This window comes from Magallana gigas, chromosome 3 (genome assembly GCF_963853765.1).
Source record: "Magallana gigas chromosome 3, xbMagGiga1.1, whole genome shotgun sequence".
Classification (NCBI taxonomy): domain Eukaryota; kingdom Metazoa; phylum Mollusca; class Bivalvia; order Ostreida; family Ostreidae; genus Magallana; species Magallana gigas.
In genome coordinates this window covers 35,374,781-35,396,033 of record NC_088855.1, presented here as the reverse complement: position 1 = coordinate 35,396,033, position 21,253 = coordinate 35,374,781, and the positions used below count along the sequence as shown (strand labels likewise).

The following is a 21,253-nucleotide window of genomic DNA, read 5'->3' as shown; positions in this document are numbered from 1 at the left end:
ACATGTGCTTGGAAATCAAGCTTTTCAACCCCTCCGGTAACAACACGCATCAAAAATTCAAATGACCTTGCATTATTACAAAACTGGGATGGTTAGACCTCTTACACATTGTTTTTCATCTCATAAAAAAATCAGCTCCTGTCTCAAACGGAAACGCCCCAAATTCAAAGGAAAATTCGGGAATTATTTTGCCTCAGCCATGTTTTGACGTGAACCTTCAGTGAAATACAGTAGTGACACCTGCATAGCTAATTTTCGCCGCCATATTGTTCGCCATTTTGTAGGACAGTTAACTCATTCATTAAATAAGTTGTGCTTCGCTATGTTTATTGTACGTAAACTATTATAATCTTTGTAAGTTCTCAATGGAAAGTGATTTAATACTTTGCAAACCAGACAAGTTCCAACAGTGCTTTTATCTAGTAATAACTCTAGATTCACGTGTGTCTTATCAAATTATGAGATGGAAAAAAATAAACATCAAGGAACATCAATGAACCGATCTTTTGGGCACTGAATAAAGTATAAAATAGATAAGCACTGAAAGAAGAATTTTTTTTTACGGAATTATGTACTTGTCTTCGGCTATTTCTGAAGATAAAACTTTTACATTTTACGTACTTTGAATCATAACATCATATTGTATACTGGGCACTTTTCGTTTTGCATTTGTTTTGACAATAACATTTAGTAGGCTAGAACATTTACTCATTAGTAATTAAAAATATAATTAAGAAACATCGATATATATATATATATATATATATATATATATATATATATATATATATATATATATATATATATATATATATATATATATATATATAACAGTTTCCATTTATTAGTGTATACCTGGATATGCGACGAGTACATGTTAAATGTACGACAGCAGTTTGATACTGAAACACACCTATATGGTCATTTGGCAGATGCTATGCGTACGCTAATGTTTCTTTGAATACAACTCAAAAGTTTAAAATCATTATCAAAGAATTCATATTTTAGAATAAGAATAAGCAATATTTGCCCTTCAACGCACATAATTTATTTATACGAGATATAATCTGTGTTTTGATGTTTTATTGTTTAAAATATTTTTGTGTGTGCATAATTACAACTCTAAACCTTTAACTCAATATTAGTTTTAAGACATGCTTAACAGATGTTTATTATTTTTGAACATGCCTTCATCTAGCGGTGTTCATAAATCCCAGTCCGTTAGAATTGGCAAAGGAAGCAATTATATTTAAGTGACATGAATGAATCTTAAATCAAAATCATGGGTTGATGAAATTCTTACAAATCATACACCAGAGCACTTCTTTATATGTATACTGATTCCAAATTATTTCAGATGGCATATGGGTCGTCGGATCATGTATAATTCATTGGGAACAAAAATATGCACAACAAAATATATATCACATTTTGGGACTAACATCACAAAGAATAATTTGGCATGGAATTAGGGGTATAGTTGGGTCTCGGATGTACCACAGAATCAAAGAAATGCTAAAGCGGTGTAATAGACACCCAACACTCTTTATAGAGTGTGGTTGCAATGATATTGGCAACCCTCATAATTCACTGGAGGGCTTACAAAAGTACATGAAGTTCACTGTGTCTAAAATAAGAAAGTTATTGCCAAAGACATATATTGTGTGGTCACATATCTTGCTACGTAGAAATTTGTCTTTTTATCTATCGAACAAAGATGAAGAAAATTGGAAAAAAGAGAATAAATTCAGCTCTTGATGCATTTGTTGTTAAGAATGCACGTGGGGCCTCCATAAAATATCATAATATTTTAAGTACACAGATACCCTGATGGTATGCATTAGTCTGACTTGGGAAATGAAATATTTTTAACTTCATTGATGAATGCATTGTTGAAATTCATGTCATCCACTGACAAATTTTATACAATTATTAAACAATAAGCTTTGTCATGACCCGATGACTTGAAGTTGTTGAGTATTGATGCAGTTACTTGTTGTTTACTTATGTTGCATGTAAAACTGATTACCATGGCAACTAAGTACTTGTATACTTATATTGGTTGCAAAATTGACCGCCTAAATTTGTTAGCGGATGTACCACGGATCATGGTTAATTGGGCAGAATTTTGCAATGAATGCCACCTCAATGGGAGCTATTTTCAGGCCCCTTGGGTCAAGGTGGTATTTCTTGTTCTTGGTCTCGTTTTGTGTCTGCTGCCATATCGAGTTGATGATCGGCGCTTAATTTGTATTTTGATGATTGTGAAAAATTGGCCATGACAAGCACTCCCAACAATTTGTGAATAGTTATTGTTTAAGTTTCAAATGTCAAGGTTACAAAAAGAAAAGATAATTTGAATAATGCAGTCAGAATTGTCTAATGCTTATGATGTTCTCATATATATATATATATATATATATATATATATATATATATATATATATATATATATATATATATAGAAATAAATTTATATGAAAAAAAAATCACAACACCCAAATAAATTATATGAAAAAAATCACAACACCGAAATAAATTATATGAAAAAAATCAAAACACCGAAATAAATTTTTATTTTTGGTATATATATATATTTATATATATATATATATATTTAGATATAGATATATATATATATATATATATATGTTTATCATCTCTGGAAAAACCAGATTATTTTAAACGTATTACAATAATGTAAACAGTTCTCAATATTGCAAGGTTCCCCAGCATGACAACAGATTAAGCGTTCTCGGATTCGTGTAAAATTGGAGCTTCACCTCTGCCCCAACCGGGGCTTAAACTCAAGACCTCTGAACCGAATCTCTTAGCAGTGAGTGGCCACCACGCTAACCACTCTGTCATTTAGGCAAGAGGGAACTATATGTAAGTATACATACAGTATTTTAATCATACCAGATGGACGACCATCTGTCTCAATAGACAGTTCTATGTTTTAGATGATAATGGTAAATAACGATTGAAAATAAAATTTACAAAAACTCGGGATCAAATGACTCAAATGACTTCCTCAACATAATGAATGGGAAATGCGGATAGTGAGTTTATTTTAAACACCCTAAGAGTTATGTTTACAATAAAAGTTTTTTTTCGGTTTGTTTAAACATGAATTGTTTTTACAAGCAGCAAACACTACCGGTTTCAACAAATATGGACTAATTTGAAACAAGAACATTTACTTAACAAATATATTTCAAGCAAAATTTCTAAGTTAGATTTTATGGGTACTTTGTTGAACATCCAGCCTCCTTTATGCGGAATTAAATGTGATGAATGGAAGCCCAAACGACTCATGCAACATTCGAATTTCCAAGAAAATAACCAATCAAAATAAAAAGTACAAAAATATGAATTAATATAAACAAGTCTCGATAGTTTTGCTCCTTTTATTTTCCGGGAGCTCTCTCCCGTGTCTTCGATTTGGGCCCTGAATCGACCGCAAATTCCTGCTTATTTGCGATAACTGATTAGCTTGCAAAGAAAACTCGAGCAGTTTATGAATTCACAATATTATATGACCTTTTATTAACAAGTCAAATATACTATGATAACAATGAAATTTTTGCTCAGAATTTGTCTTTATCGAGGATGCAAGCATTAGATCAGAGGCTGCAAACTAACAAACTTTGAAAGGACTGCGAACGATAGCATTGTCTAGCCGCCTAACTAAAAGTCATATTTTGAAAGTTGTCTAATTAAAGTTACTTTTTTTTTATAATAATGTAAACATTTATGTATATTTTCATTGAATATAAATGATTTGGTCAGACAAAGAGAGATAACTTTATATTTTGGGTAAAAATAGCTCATTTCATAATAGAAAATAACGGAAAAAGGAAATGTTTTTTAACACATCTCCCCCCCCCCCCCCGTGAAACAAAAATTCCTTTTGAGGGGTTTTAATTGTTGTTATTTAGCATATTTTTACCAAAGGGTTTGTTGTTTCACGGGGGGGGGGGGGGGGGGGGCATATGTCTACAGACCGTAATACATTCCAAAGAAAGAATTTTGCTTTGTAAATTTTTGAAAAATAATTAGCAGATATGAATTAAAATGAAATCTTACTTTAATATATATCGTAAATATGTTATTATTAAGTTTTTATCCACATAATGGCCGCTAAATAATATTTTTCTCACTCTTAGAGACCGATTTCACTGAAATATTTTTAAGACCCCGCGTTAGCAAAACTTTTGTTTAAAAATAAGTTTAAAAATAAGTAATTTGATTACAAATTTTACTTTGATATAAATTGATCAGGATCGTAGCAAATAACAGACATTACCCAAAGGTTTGTGCAAGCGATGTTTAAACGTTGGAGATGGAAATGTATAAACATACAACAAAATTTTAAGTTTACTATTAAATTAAATTCAGAAGTGAAACACTGTAATTTTTACATATAGTTATATAACATTTTACAGCATTATTTCATTTTTGAAGAAAAAATCACAGTCAGAGCAATGCAGACTAGTTTTTCCAGTTTGTTAATGTAATCAAAAATCTAGTCCAGTGCGGCGCGAGTTTTGGATGTTGACTGGAATTACAGGATCCTGTTTGAATCTTCTTATGCCACTCTCATCTCGCTTTTCATCATCATCGTCATCGTTGCCTTTAAGGACGCCTACTGCTCGACAACATTTCAGACAGGCGCAACCCATCGCCATAACACCAGTTAGGGATACCAAGGTCAACAACGCATATTCTAAATATGGAAACCAAATAGGCAAAAGAAGTTTCTTGGGCTCTGTCGTTTCTAATGGTTTCACATGAAATCCTTCAAAAAAGTATAAACAATAACTGTTTTTATGTTATCAATATATTTTACATCACATTTTTATGTTTCCCTTGGATAAAAGGATAGTTACCTGTGTCACACCTGATACCTGTGTAGGAACTATCACAGGTACACATGAAGCCAGTGGGAGAATCAGCGCATGATCCGTGCTGACATGGAGTGGAGGCACAAGTTATTGCTATTCAAGACATTCAAAAAGTAAAGCAAGAAGATCAGAAGATCATGGGATCACCTGAGCAGCAATAGTCATAAACATAATGAAGACAACATGCTTACAATTAAGTAATATACATGTATATTAAAAAAAGAGTTTTTAGAATTCAAATTTCAAAGAAGAAAGGTCAATGAGAATAGGTATTCTACAAATGAAAATAGATATTAAAAAAAAAACAAAAAAACCCATTGTAAATGCTATCATCACTCCTTAAAAAAACAATAAAGTTTAAATATGTTACTTAGATTAAAGTACATTGGTTTAGAAAATCTATTGCGAAATGTACCCGTAGAAGTTGCGAAATAACAGAAAAGGGTTCTACACCTCTTTCATGTTTTTTTCTTTATGTGGGGGACTGTACCTCCGATGCACGTCACCCCGCAATTTCCAGAAAAGCTGTAGATCAGCAGCTATTTCAAGATTTGGCTATTGGAAATTACATTAAAAGTTTTTAGCAGAAATGAAATAATTGGTGTACGTACGTTGATCACATTTAACACCTTTATGCTTTACGTCACACAAACAACTGAATCCGGACGCAGTGTCTGTACAGGTTCCATGCAGGCAAGGATGAGACGAACACAGTATCACTAAAATAAATGAAATAGTAAACAATTACGTAACGTTAATACCATTTCGTTCAATTTTATAGTTTATTTGTTTGCATTATTTGCTGCCTTTTTTTATATAAGCTGAATATGACGAAAATGTGTTCTTATATAAATAGTGCCTGTTTGGGAGGGTAACAGTTGAAATTGACACCCCGAGAAAACCATTGTCAACCGACGCGAAGCGGAGGTTGACAATGGTTTTCGAGGGGTGTCAATTTCAACTGTTATCCTCCCAAACAGGCACTATTTATTTTGTTATACTGAATGTCTTTTTTCAAATTTTTAAGAAAATTTTACTGCTTTTATATAGGAATAACGTGAATTCTACAACGAACCGTACGCGCATAATTTTCGCGCATGTAACATTTTTTAATGTTACCCGTTGACAAGTGCGTTGCTAACGCTTAGGGTAATAGTATATATTATTAACTGCGTCTTAACCAATCAGATTTCAGTATTTAACATGAAAGTATAACAAATCTGTATATCTGGTGATTTCATCAATGTTTTGTTCAAATAATACCTTTAAAAATTATATAAATTATATTTTAAACAGATCTAAAATGAAAGAATTGTCTGTACAGGTTCCCTGTAGGCAAAGGTGAGACAAACACAGTATCACTGAAATCATACAATGAACGACAATTTTAAAAATACTCTTTTTCAAGTGACATGGATACAATCTGAGCTGCACTTTTTCAAATTTTGTTTTCATAACAATGACTTGTGATCTCCTTATCTTTGATATAACTCGACCACTGGCAGTCAAGTTTTGTTTCGGGTTTTTGAGGTCAGATTTTTAAACAAATGATCCGTTTTCTCTTTTTATAGTTTTGAATTGTAAGTAAAATAAATGGTTGCTTTGTGTAAAAAAATCTCCCTTTACATATTTCGTTTTGTAAAACTTTTTAATAACTTAATCAAAACCTGACCCAGAATTCACTTCACGTGAAAATTACCAATGTAGTAAATGTCGAAAAAAAAAGGATCACATGATTGTTAAAAACTTACACTAAGATTCACATTTGGAGAAGTTTGTATTACTCTTTTTATGAATCAGTCCTTATATTCTATAAATCAATTTCTGCCGACGTAAAGGTTCATGTGAACGTTTCCTTGGTTTCCAAACCGTAGAATTATGTAAATTATATCCTTGTTGTTCTTCATTTAATCACATATTTAAGAGAGAATTTGATAGGGATGTGATACTGAAATATACCTCGTGGTGAATCAATATATTTTTCACAACAGAACATTTCAACTAGATAATCACTCACTTTTGACAGGTATGATACATGTATGTCAATGTGTCAAAACTTTGCAATATTGTGGTCACCATTTAATGATACACTTTAGTTTCATAGCAAGCAATATTTTCATCCACACAGAGCTACGTATTAAACGAAAATGTCGCTCCTTTACATACACTTTTTTCAATAAATAACTCTTTCATTACTACTCAGTCAATGAATAATGACAGGGTTAACGTCTGTAAGATATCCCAGAAAAATACCTGACTCGTGTAGCTCGATCTTCATCTTAATCAACATTAGTACGTAATTACTGCTTCTAATAGAAAAAAAAAGAAAAAGGCACAAAAAAGACACGGAGGGCTCCTGGTGAAAACAATTCACTACATGGGTTCAAGTCCCTCTTGTAAACGGTGGTACACCTTTTTGTTAAACCGACTATAGTAATTTGTAGAAAGTGTAACACCGTGTACTTCCAGCTAGTATACGCACATTTCTAATACTTATCCCAAATTATTAATGCAGAAAACATGTTTATTAAATACATGTACAGTGTACTATGTCATATAGAACTAATTGCTTTATTTGAAAAGGGGTTATGGTATTTATTAAATCACAAAGAGCTACATTACACCTGACCATCTGTAATTGATCTTTATTGATTCCTCGAGAATCTTTTTTGTATCTACTCATAATAAAGAGTTCCAATTAAAAATATCAATTTTATAATTAGTTTAAAAATGATCAAAATTTACTTGGATTTGGTTACATGCCTAGATGGTCGAGTGGTTAGAACCGTTGCCGCTCACTGCCAGATGCGTATAGGTTCTAGAGGTCGTGGGTTCAAAGCCCCGCCCCGGCTGAGATATAGTTCTAATATAGTGAATTTCGCGGTGTTGTAGATGTTTTTATTTTTATATCAGCAATTCAAGTGTATTTTCAAGAAGATTATATAGGAAATTGCATACTCTAGTATTTTGCAGAAATGCCTGGTAAGGTAACCTAATTTTTTGCAAGAAAGTTTGTCAAAGTAGTAGTAAACCATTAACAAATTCGTGGAAAAAGTTATCTAAAATTGAGGAACGTGTCGTCTGACCTTAAAAAATCAGTTTACCTTTTTCACAAACGTCGCCTGCATGGGTTGGAGGGCACCTGCATCGAAACGAACTTCCTGTATTGATGCACGATCCACCATTTTGACACGGGACATCACTGCATGATAGAGCTTAGAAAAGAGACGGATGTTTTAAAATTATTGAATTTCGGAAAAATTGGTCGAAAGTGCAATAAAATGTTTTTTTCAGCTTACCTTTTTCACAGAACTCCCCAGAGAACTTGTTCGAGCAGTGACATTGGAACCCATTTGGTCCATCTTGACAAGTACCACCGTTCTGACAGGTGACTCCTTCGCTGCATGTCTTACCTAAACAAAGAAGAATTTTGTGTCGTCATGAATCAATCAGTTGCTTCACTTTTAATATGATTCTTAAACAATATTAGACCACAGTAATATACCACAGAAATTAATACAAATATCACTTTTTTTCAACATGTCATATAAAAAATTAATACTAACGAGTGTCACAGACTATGCCTTTGTACCCAGGAATACACGTACAGACAAAGGAGGAGGAGTGGTCAGAGCACGTTCCATGTTTACAGGGGTTGTCACTGCACTTCACCGTGTCTATAATAGAACAATGTTTCAGTAACATGCAGCTTTTTATTTTTTTAAAATGCCCACATTTTATGATTTTGAGGTAAAGTTATACTGTCACGCATTTAGTTATTATTTTAAAAACTTAATTAAAAGTGCCCGTCATTAAAATAACAAAAAAGTAAAAAGAAAGTAGAGAATCCGGAGGCTTGAAATCCATGTAGTCGATTATGTAAAAAATCATGAGTTATTAAAGGGTTGATACACAAACTGCACATTAAAAAGGAGAATATACTTGTACCTGAATTTGAAGTTAGATATTTCCTTTTTACAAACTTAACACTGGAAAATGTTGTTACTTGTTACATATACGTGAGCAAATTGCATTTCATTTTATCCAAGTGAATATGAAGTCCAAAAAGGACTCTTTTCAAACCGTTTTAAAGAAAGTTTTTCATTCGTATATTTTTCTTGGAAGATGTGACTCTTATCCCATAGTGACCACTCACTAACACCCATGGGCTACAACATGACCTAGTTTTAAAAGAGTGTGTATTACAAGAAGGTTGCTACAGTGTATTATGCCATCAATTTGTGTTCTATGAACCAAGCCTGTCAATTCTGATAACCCAATCGGTAAGGATACAATTCAATCTTAAACGATTCAAAACACTTATTTAGCTCAATATTGTATGAGATGTCTATAATTTGAAAGATTAGAAATAGTGTTTATTTATATATATTGTTTGCAACATGTACTTAAACATAGTATATGTAATAAATACTTTGAACAGTAGCAAATAAATACTTAAATGCCATATCCTTCTTTTAAATAAAGTTATCAGTATTTAAAATTGAGTTTCGTTACGTTTTCATTTAAGTCACCTTTAATCACACTCTAGTTCTTAAGTCAAAATGATATCTAATGACTAATAAATTGGACATATGACACGAATATCTACATTTATTTGATGCGTTCTATTATTCAAATCAACGTACCTGATAAAATATATACTATATAGCTCTAGCCGTCGTGCACCGGAATATTGACATTACACTAATAAACAAAATACATTAAAGCTGAACACGACTCATCAAAGACATTGCCCGCCAAATTTCTTTAAAATCGCCCCTATTCCTACCATCCCTATTTACAAATGTAAGCCACATACTTTTTTACAGTTCAGAATTTTTGATGTAGAGAAATCACCTTCATGGACGTTGTAACAATCACATGTATACCAGCACCAGGCTAGCTTCGTGGCCCTTTGATTTTGTAAGACGGGTTACCCATAATTCTCTGCAAATGCACAGTCAGGTAGAACTGCTGACACCTGGTCATTCCCGGGTTGGCTGCCGTGTGACAAGACACGATTTTGAGGGCAGCTCTTGTTTGCTGTACTGAGCGATATTGCAGTATGCATTGTGCATGAACCTTGATAATAAGTGGGCACGGATAGCAGACCGTGGTAAGTATATGTTATCAGTTTTATTCAGTATTTTTGTGTATTCGACTAGCAATTCTTGTTTATTGAGCTAAATATATCCTTGGCCAGCGTTCACCTGTTAACTTACCTGTGTGAGCAGTCGAGCGTATCTTTTGCGTGGAAGTTTAAATACCAGTTTTATATAATCGATAAAGCCCTGTATTAGAATTGTATAGCTTTGAACGTTAATTATTCTATCAATCTATGCGTATTTTTTGTATTAGATAAAATTTGCTGATTTATTTAAATGTCTTGGGCGGAAGTGATTCTCCGGAACTTATTGACCGGAAGTGTGCGCCATATTTATTTTGTTATTATGTTGCAATGAAACATAACTTTGTTTACATATTAGTGACAGACACTTATCATATGATTATTTTATTCAAGTATCATCAAATCTTGCCACACTCAGGTTGCCTACATGTACTTATTACTGTAATAAATTGTAGCGTTTTGACTTGGTCATACAATAGTGAAGGTCCAGTTGGGATAACCACCCCGATGTTCAACACCACCACGGTACTTAAGTTCCAGGACTACAGCCCTGAAGGATTCCACGGTGGGGATACTGGAGAGAAGTGAAGTCTACTCCGTGACATCGGCGATGATTTGAAATAAAAGCAGATATCCAATCGAGATAAGTGATCGCGTGACGTAGAACACGAGTGATATGATATTAAGTGATTGATATGTTAACAGTTGAAAATAAGTTTTCACTTTTGGAGTGGCAACCATACTTTGAACTTAAAGAAAACTATTATATAAAAGTTTGTCTGCCTGTCAAAAGGTTTCTTTTAAATACATAGATAGAAGGGTTATTATTTACTGCAAATTGAATGAGTATGAGGTGTGAGCGAGTATGGGTGTGAAAGTGTTATTGTAAATATATTTCATTTGTTCTTTTGTAAATAAATTTATAAACCTGAAGTTGTCTTAACTGTTATTTGGAGAACGCCTGGTTCATCCACGTTACAGACGTACATCTTAAATCGCCGTGTTACTCGGTTGCGTTGAAATTATCATTATTTTCTACATTTTTTTCAATCCATGACAAAATGTAATATTAGAAACATCATTGCATTATTTCAATGCATAATGTATTATTAACAAACAGAGAAATGGATATAGTTATATAAATGAATAATTATAGTGCACAAAATCTAAGACAAGCTAGAAACAGTACACGTCGGTTACGAGTTTCGGGTGTTCAATCGATATAACAAAATCGAAGGGATATTAACTGTTTGACGATGCCGATACAACCTTCAATTGCCAACAGAAACAATAATATGACAAGACAGATAGTTATTCGCCTAAGATTTTAAAAGAAAAACTGCTTTATCTTAAAATAAAAATAGAACAAATTTATTACATCATACACTTTCGAAACGTGATAAGATATATCTTTGGGGGTTATCGTGCATCAAGGAGGTAATCTCCTCTGTCAAACGTATCGAACATTGATTTCAAGATTTTATTACAACATGTCAATGGTGCTTTTTGGGGTTTTTCTATGTAAAAGCAGTCAACATTTCTCGTTCACTTGCACATATATAATCTAAATCTTACTGGCGTCTGATAGATTGTCTTTTTCTCATACATCATACAACAATTTTTCGTAAAGAAAAGATATTATTAAAAGCATTTAGCACATACAATCATAAAAATCATTGTATTAAAATCTATCAACTGAAGGTTCCAAAAAGGGAGTTCAAGCCATACATCTTATTTCAAATAAATCTTACACTATACGTCTAAGCCGAATGTATTGAAAAATTCAAATATGCCGTATGATAGACCACTGCTTAAAAAGTTTTAAACCACCTTTGTGGTCAAGGTACCTCACCTGTCAGGTGACATATCTAGCTTTATAATAAATTCTTAAAGGAAAATGATTTTTTCTGAAAGAAACTCAGATTTCCTATAAAATAATTATTTAGAATTTCCAACCGGAATAAAGAGGTTCGGAATTTAAATTCCGATACGATTTTTACAAAATTGCATTATGATCCAATAGGAAGCTTTATATTGGCAAATTACATGTACCTGTCTACATCAAATTCCTACAGAATATACGTGTACTTTTCTCCTGTAGGAAATATAATATTTCTATAGGATTTTAAGAAAATCCTATAGATTTTTCATACATGTATATCATGTAGGAAAAATGATTCGTTTTTCGGGATTACTATTTTACGAGGAGATATTATTTCTTAAAGGTATATGTAAATATCTCACCTGTGGGATGAAACTTACTACAAACAAATGTGGTTATATACTGCCTAGACAATGGTCCATCAATTGGTATATATGGATTTTCATGAAACTGCATCTTAATCGGGTGCAAAAATGTCACCTATTATCATGCACAGTATTACAGTTATTGTCCTTCATCATTTACCAATCAAGATAATATTTTTTAAGTAGAACAAAATATATTTCAAAGTAACAGCTTAAAGTGGCAAGATTCAGTTTCATTATTTTTCAAGTCTGTAGTGCGTAACCTCTATGATATTAGGCATACGGTAACCAACACAAATGCATCTTCTGTGTTCTGAAAAAGGATCACTTCTATTGGGACCCTAGAGAAACTTTCTGTTGATTTATTTTTAAATAAGCAGCATATCAAAACATGTTTGCTAATTTCCCATGTATGGAAAAAATATCTTAATTACTTTAGTGTAAAATATGTTATAATTTGAACCTAGAAAAGGATTCAACCAAAACAAGACAAATGATTGCATTAATCCCAGATACACAGAGCTTTAACAGCAAATAAATTAACTTAGAATTTATTAATAAAACAGCAATAACATTTTGTGGCGAGAGTTTGTCACAATCCAATCTATTTATACAAAAATGGAATGGAAATACTCCGGCAGAACCCAGAAAAAAACAACCTGCCTACAGGGATGAACTCCTGTGCCCATGGTGCGATAGCGCCCCACATATGACTGTGGTGGAAATATGCCTCTTTGTACCCCACCAAGAGTTTGTGCCACAAATAAGAAAATCGAGTTCTGTCTCAGGCTCTTACTCTAACCTGTCTCCTTTGGTTAAACACAGTTAACAGGGGATAACACCCTCCAGTAGACCCACCAACCCCCAACCCCCCCCCCCACCCAAAAAAACCCCCCAACCCCCCCCCCCCCCCCCCCAAAAAAAAAAAAAACAAACTTGCTTTTAATACCCCAAGGATCAAAATGGTCCCTCAGGTTAAACTGAGGTAATTTGAGGTTACCCCGAATTCTCCCAATACTGAGGATATATTACCCAACATTTTGATCTAGACTAAAGAAATCCCCCTTCGTGATAATCTCAAATTACAAATTGCGTTGTATTATCATAATTTATATACTATCCTATAGGATGTTAACTATCATTTAAAATCAAGAAACTTTAACAAATACCTATAAAATGGTTAGAATTCAGTGAGTGTATGAAGACTTATCATCAAACATGTTTTAAACATTAGCTTTTAACCTTGGCAAAAGGTTACGTCCCCTAAACACTATTTTATCAAGATTGAATTATACAATGCTCTTTCATAAAATCGAATAAAAGTTTAAACAAAATATATTATAACTTGAATACAAGTTTTACCTTGACAGCAACCACCGGTGTAACGCGGTCCGCATATGCACGAGGATGAAATTGAGGAGAACGTGCCTCCATTCTCACAAACACGACAAGTTTTGTTTTGAAGTCGTTCAAAATTATTATGAAAATGACAATGCTGCAAACAATGCTCAATATCGTGGGGAATTACATTAGCATCACAACAGAACTTGCGTTCCCGGCTCTGCTTTTGATGTCCACAATTGCCAATACAACTGCCCCAAGGTCTCCATTGGAAAATATGGCAGTCGTCAGATCCATCGGAATCACACTGCTCCTCATTTTTGGCTAGTGAAATTAGGAACCAGTACAATATTATGTGAAATAATACTGATCTATACATCATGATGATAACCGTTTTAATATAAGGATAGAGAAAGGCGTTGATTCTTATACTATTTTACAAAAGCTCAATAGTATTGATAACTCATATGACATGTAACATACATCTTGGATATTAACATGAAATACCTCAATAATTCCTCTTTTATGTAATGCAGATTACCTTTAAAAAGGAAAGCTTTTACTGAATCAATTTTGGCTTAAAAGATTTATTATCTTTGCAACAAACGAAGTCTTGTTACAGGTATAATCTTTTTTTTTTGTTGGGGGGGGGGGGGGGTCCTTGATTCTCTTGTTTGTGATTTACAAATTACACATGTTTAATTCAAAGAGTATTAAAGTTAGGTAATTATCTTTGTGTTAATGATTCTCCATATGTTTTTCTGTCCTGAACTTCATTGTTTTATGGATTTTTGAGATGGTTGACAGTTTGTTATTTTCATTTTTTTCATCCTGCGTAATAAGTTTCAGTCAAGCAATCACTGTTTGTAATATAAACTGGAGTGCTTGGTAAAAGACGCAAAAAAAAGTCTCGATCATTACATGATCTGCGCTGAACATGTACTATTTCTAAAATTTAATATTAAAAATTGAGTATTAAACTATTGAAATCACTTTTTCTAAATATAAAATACGTATACCATTTTATACATTAAAAAAAAAATCGTGTCTAGAACCTTTAAATTGTACTGGTTACATGTTAATTTGACATTTAGATATGAAGTGACCTGCTTTGTATTTTTCATACTGATATAATCTGATCAACTATCTGATCAACTATCTTAGTAGTGCGTGGCTAGCGCACTAACAACTTGAGTATCATGACATCCAAAAAAACCTTTTGCTTTTGACCCAACATTACCAAAGTTAAACCTATGTCCCTTTTTACAATCATATCATAAAGGTTTTCTTTTTAACCCCCTAAATAGTCCATTTCCCTCTGTTTATCCTTTAGTTTTTCTTCAGAAAAACAAATAGATATTATTTCTGTGCATTCTGTAGATATTTTGATGCTTTAGAGATGGACAACAACATTTCTTAAAATAACTACATGTACGTTTTAGTATGGGATGGCAAAAATGTACGTCATAATCCTAAGATTAAACAGACAAAACTCCATTAAACATACATAATCTTTTTTTCCAATGACTTTAAAACGACACAAAGCTTTTATTTCTATTCTTATTTGATTTTAAAAAACATATTAAAAATTTGTCAAACAAACATTCTATCCATTTTGAAAAGTTATAGAAAAGTTTTTCGTCAATGAAAAAGTAGGTAGCGCTGATCCGGTGACTGTTTATTTTCCAGATACTTTTCAAGTGTCACGTATTTCGATATCTTTTCATATAAACTACGAAGATTTTCTTTGAGAAAAAATTGATTTTATCAATGTGTATGCCTTATAATCTTGAAAACTTCTTTAATGTGCCAAATGGTTTTTATTTTTTCCTTTTTAAAATGCAATAAATGTTTCTTTGATACATGCACCTGTGTTATTAAATCAGACGGTGCAATAACAAAGCAATATTAAGAAAACAATTCCATTATATCTTGTAAAAAATCTTTGGTATCGTGCGTTTAATTGGGAAGGGTTTTCTTTTCTACAATTGCAAACTGATATTAAAAAGGAATATGTATGTACACGTATAGATGTAACTTCTTTAATTTCAAAATTATTTTGTCTCGTGGAATACTACATTTATAACTTATCTAACGCATAAATTTGAGTTTTTTTTGTAAAAATGTTCTAAGTATTCAAAAGTTATCAAATTTAAATTCAATTTAAAAAAACGGAAACACAAACTATATAAATTCTATAAACTAAAAGTCGTAATATGATATGCTACTTTATTTGCCCACAAAATACATTTTGCAATATTAATATTACAGTAAACTATTTTTAAAACAATAGATGTAGTGTTTCTTGGTCAGAATTTAAGGGTTTAGCAAACCTATGCGGAAATCCTTTTTTGTATCACATACTCTCTCCCCTTGGTTCAAAATGTTTATACTTCACACACATAGGCTTTTGATAAAGGGTGTGCAGTGACATTGAACCAAGTTTCTAGGTAAAAGGCTAAGATCATAACAAACCTACAACTGTATGTGCAATTTCCTTGCCCTGACCATTTGTTCTGTACCACTGATCCAGCTTAAGTTTTTACTGCATGTAGAGAGTTTGTACAGGGTTCATGGGCAAAATATATGCAATTAATTTATCCAAGATTTTGGATCAAAACATATAAGTTAAACCGGATACCTTTGATACCCTAAATTACCTCGTTTGAAGTCATCTTTCGTAAATTCTATGGTCGATACAACAAACTTGTCAGCAAATACAATCTTTAACTGGGTCGCAAGCTGACTGACGTTTTTCAAACTAATTGTTAGACCATAATTAATCACTAATTGTCCCGATAACGACAAAGAGCACACGGCGGGTGTGACTGGTCAGCATAGGATTCTCCTAGGCACCTGATCCTACCTCTATCTTTTTAGAGGCTCGTGCGGCTCTGCTTTGAATTTGTATACCGTTTTATGGATTTTTGAGATAGTTGACAGTTTGTTATTGTCATTTTTTCATGGATACATATTGGTGTTAGAAATAATTTTAAGTTAAAGGTTAAGGAAAAGCATCTTGTAAATTGTTTTCAATTGTTTATACTATTAAGTACGGGGCCCTTGGGAATGGTAATATAACAATCTCGATGATGATTATGTGTAGCTTCTTAAGTTAATCAAAGTACTGAAGTACTGAAAGTCGGGCTCTCTTGGTGTCATTATGCATATTGTGTAGTAAAGACTGAAAAAATCTCTCTCTCTCTCTCTCTCTCTCTCTCTCTCTCTCTCTCTCATGCTTTTAATGTCTGCAAAGCGTCAAAGAGCGACCATATGTTGTAAGCGGCTATAAACAAAAATATGTCTCTCTAGTAGAAAAAAAATAACAGTTGCTGCTTTGAATTTTGCAAGAAGCGTTATAAATTCAATCCCCATTTCTTCAATGCGCATGAAAGTAGTTCTTAGAAATTCATGCGCATTGTATGTGTCAAAAATGCATAGTCTTGTTTTTAAAACACTTTATTGATAAGAAAACTAAAAATGATTGACAATTCTCTCGAAAATAAAAAAAAATAAAACAGAATGCCAACACGCTTGACAAAACTTGGCTCTCTGTGTAACTGTTTAGTATAGCGGAAGCTTTTACTTTGACGCTGTTTGGTTTTTTGTTTACTTTGCTATTTATAGTAACATTGGCGATTTGCCTGCCTAGAGCCAGGACTCTGCTTTCAGCAGAGCCCGGCTAATAAAATCACTTTATGTCGGGTATAAGGCATATCATTGAAAATTAATGCATATACATTGTATGTACGTACTAGAAATAAATTATTTTAAGTTTTTACGCCTTTTGACTGAAGGTTTTGTTTTATAGCATATTAGGATCTGATAAATCCTCAATGAAGGAAGTTAAACTGATAAGAAAACAACCAACCAGGCGACGAGTGCATATTAAAACAAATCAATGCATTTATCCATAACCATTAGATAAAGAATCATTGCACTAAAAAACTCTGGTCCCAGCTGATTCAAACTTAACAAGTAACATTATGTCTTAGTTTAATTTCTTTAAATATCACAGCAAGACTTCCGGCAGAATAATCTTAACTGTGATGTCAAATATCAGATTGCTGATTAGCAAGTAACGAAAAAGGACCAATGCAGTGTTGCCTGCCTGCAGGATTGTCTTTTCATACGTTTCAAATATAAATAGACATTATCTGCAGTTGATATTGGTACATTGCACTGATTGCACATATCGCTGAAATTTGAAAAACTTTTAAACTTCTAAGTATTGCAAAACTTATTTAAAATAAATTTTCTACATCGTAGAAAAAAAGCTTTTAAGTTACAAGAGCAAAAGACCTTTGTAAGATTTTTTTGATTGTCTGTTATTTTTGTCTGTTGCCCGTCTGTAAGGTTTTATATCTTCAATCAATTCCCTTGAAAATGAGCAAGGGTAAATTTTAACAACATTTGACTTAAAGGTAATTTCATTTGATATCAAAAAGATATGTGTGCAAATATTGAGCACTAGGAGGCTTTATTTGTGAAAGGAACTTAGACATGACTTGAGATCAAATCGATTGATTGTTTTTCATTCTAATGTATAGAAAGACTTATTTAGGTATTTTGAATGATTGACCAACATTTATGTTTGAATGTTAGAGGTCATATTACAATCGACATACAAAGGCTACAATTACTTGTTTTGAAAACAAAGCTCACACTGTTTGTTTTCAAATTAAGTTTTGTGAAGAAACAATCATATCTTTTAAAAATATGTTAAAACAAGATAAACAAACTGCGTTAATGATAATATTATCAGCGAAACAAAGCAATATTTAATCGAAACTTATACTAATTACATACGTAAACAATTATAGCAAAAACTTAGTTTACAATAAAAAGAACTCTGAATTCGGTATCTCATTTGTATTTTGATATTTAATCAACATATTTTATTAAGTATTAAGAATAGCAATGTTAACCATTATAGACATTGAAAAATGAAAAGGAAAATAATGTTTGAAAGTTTAAAATCGTGTCTAAATACATGTGAATGTAACTGAAAATCATAAGCCCCATGAAATTTTAAAAAAGGTCTCACGACCCCCGCAAACACAAAAGAAACGTTATTATTGAAAAATGTTGGCATTAATCATAATATGCAAAAAAGCCCTATCAATCTAAACATATATTATAGTTTCAATATTCGCTGTATTTATTTATCAGACGCTGAGCAGACTGACTTGTGTTCTTATTCTCATTTTCCTTACATAAAAATTCCTCAGTTACTCTACATTAACAAAAATTAAGTTTTGATCTTTTAGGCATTCTGTGACTCAGTTATCTTTTTCTCTCGCTCATCATTTAAATCATTATATAACACGCAATACGAAATACTGAAAAATAGTTTAACACATTTCTAAACAGCATGTCTTACTAACGTCATATAATTCAAATGAGGAAAGATAAGTTCAATATAATTAATTTGGACTTGAATTCGTTCAATGATTTCACAAGTAATTTTCAATATTTTAATACTGATTCCAAACAGTTCATTTTTTAAAACTGATACAAGGAATTGCAACATACCGCTTTTACCGAATCTGGCTTCAATATTTCGAAGACCTAAGCATGTTTATTTCATTTCTATATTAAAAAGAATTAAAAAGAGACAAGGTGACGCTCAAACTCATGATTTACCGAATATCGAAAATTTTCCCGATTTCTTCACATTAATACATATCTTAATATTCATATCTGCAAAAGCCAGAGGCGACATTTTTAAATTAAATAACAAACATTATCAGATAATAACTCAAAATCATATTTTAAGTATTGTATATGATATTGTCGTTTTCCTTATAAAATGTAAATCATCTCACCTTGACAGCAGTCACCTTTGTGATAGATATCACAAGCACACAAGAGAGAAGTTTTTAGCGTTCCGCCATTTTCACATATACGGCAGGTTTGCGAAACTTCTAGCTTATAATAAGAGCTTTTATTGCAGTACTGTAAACAATGCTCTTCAGTATGAGGAATGACGTTCATTTGACAACACATATGACGTACTCTTTTTTGTGATTGTAGTCCACAATTACCCAAACAATTTGACCAAGATTGCCATTCAAAAACATGGCACTCAGGTTCCGCATCACAGTCTTCTATTGAAAGTGTGCTTTGGCAAATAAAGCATTGTAGCAAAAATGCTGTCAGAAGAAGCATCATTTTCAAGTGTGTAAGAATTTACCTTTCTCGTGTTCAATGTGAAAAGGTATGAATTGCAGTCGATTGAAACTACATTGATTTTAGTGCAATTACGTAACTGGAAATCTTTAAAATGAATAGATTTAAACAAATGATTGCAATGTAATATTTCTTATAATAGGTTTGCATAAGTACACGCACGCTCTTTCTATCTGTCTAATGGCATGGCAATTTCTGATATCTAAATAACGATATTATGCAACATGAAAAGTCATGTGAATTATTTACTGTACCTCAACCAAGCAGGATAATTTATTTTTACCTTATTACACAAAATGACATATCGTGCAGAACTTCTAGCTTCATATGCTTTATGATATATACATCAAGTTAAAATTATAAAATAATTTAAGGTAAAGCCACCTAAATTGTACAGTTAAACAATCCCATAGTGTACCTATGTGTATAAATGACAAAACAATATATTTGCGATGGCCTTTTTATGAATTAATACAAAATAATTGCACGTGGGTTAGTTCAGGATTTATTCTGAACTTACTTTGTTTATAACTTCGTCTACCATTAGTTTATCAAAACTTACATAAAAAATATAAATTTAATAATGTAGATATGAAAATACTTAAATAAGCAGCATTTATCTTACTGGATATCTTATCATAGTATAAACCATGATATTTGACATACTCTGTTGTTTGATAGCAATATTTCTCAGGGTTAGTAAGAGAAAACAATTTGATCTGTAATTGAAGCGACCATGCCAAATGAAAAGAAGAGTGTATAACAGGTTGCGCAAAAAGAGATATTTCATCTCCTTTTGATATTTTTGAAAATATATTAATCGGTGTATACATGTATATATAAATATTGAGACTTAGCAATATATGTAGTAACAATAACAAGTTTTTAAACACTGACATGTTTAACTGATTGCATCAATTATTGGTTTAATCTATATATTCAGCTCGCTTTATTGTTCAAATAGTCCTACTATATTGATATGGAAGTCAAATGATTTCTTATAAACATTTTGTATAAATTTATCATTCTCACCTTGACAACATTTGCCTTTTTGATGGATGTCACATGCACACAGAAGAGAAGATTTTAGCGTTCCGCCATTTTCACATACACGACAGGGTTGCGAAACTTCTAGCTTAAAATCTGAGCTCATATTACAGTGTTGTAAACAATGTTCTGCAGTGTGAGGAATGACGTTCATTTGACAACACATATGACGTACTCTTTTCTGTGATTGTAGTCCACAATTACCAAAACAATTTGACCAAGATTGCCATTCAAAAACATGACACTCAGGTTCCACATCACAGTCCTCTATTGATTGTGTTCTTAGGGTTAAGTAGCACAAAAGTAAAACTACTGTCAGAAAGCCCATGTTTCCCTAAAAATTATTCACAAGTTTCTAGAGTAAAAAGCTAATGCTTTCAAATATCAATGA

General features: G+C 32.2%; 1 protein-coding gene across 3 annotated transcripts; it reads right to left on the bottom strand.

The window, feature by feature from the left end:
• Positions 1-4,279: 4,279 nt before the first annotated feature.
• Positions 4,280-21,119, bottom strand: LOC105321066 (delta-like protein 1). 3 transcript variants are annotated; one of them, XM_020064412.3, is made up of 7 exons: positions 13,645-14,023; positions 8,474-8,584; positions 8,207-8,320; positions 8,012-8,122; positions 5,519-5,626; positions 4,893-5,000; positions 4,280-4,801 (listed from the first exon to the last, which is right to left on the bottom strand). In XM_020064412.3, the coding sequence occupies exons 1-7, from the start codon at positions 14,003-14,005 to the stop codon at positions 4,521-4,523; spliced, it is 1,194 nt and encodes a 397-aa protein (XP_019919971.3). In that variant the 5' UTR covers positions 14,006-14,023; the 3' UTR covers positions 4,280-4,520. The 3 variants fall into 3 exon arrangements, with proteins under 3 accessions (XP_019919971.3, XP_011417557.3, XP_019919972.3); XM_011419255.4 differs by lacking the exon at positions 13,645-14,023 and adding an exon at positions 19,452-19,826 and having other exon boundaries at positions 4,281-4,801; XM_020064413.3 differs by lacking the exon at positions 13,645-14,023 and adding an exon at positions 20,848-21,119 and having other exon boundaries at positions 4,282-4,801.
• Between the last annotated feature and the right edge of the window lie 134 nt (positions 21,120-21,253).

Coding starts and splice junctions, on each gene's coding strand:
- LOC105321066 (XM_020064412.3), bottom strand. CDS start 14,005: ATGATGTATAGATCAGTATTATTTCACATAATATTGTACTGGTTCCTA. Junction 8,585..13,644: donor CACCGGTGGTTGCTGTCAAG/GTAAAACTTGTA, acceptor GTTCTATTATAG/ACACGGTGAAGTGCAGTGAC. Junction 8,321..8,473: donor AGGCATAGTCTGTGACACTC/GTTAGTATTAAT, acceptor TTCTTTGTTTAG/GTAAGACATGCAGCGAAGGA.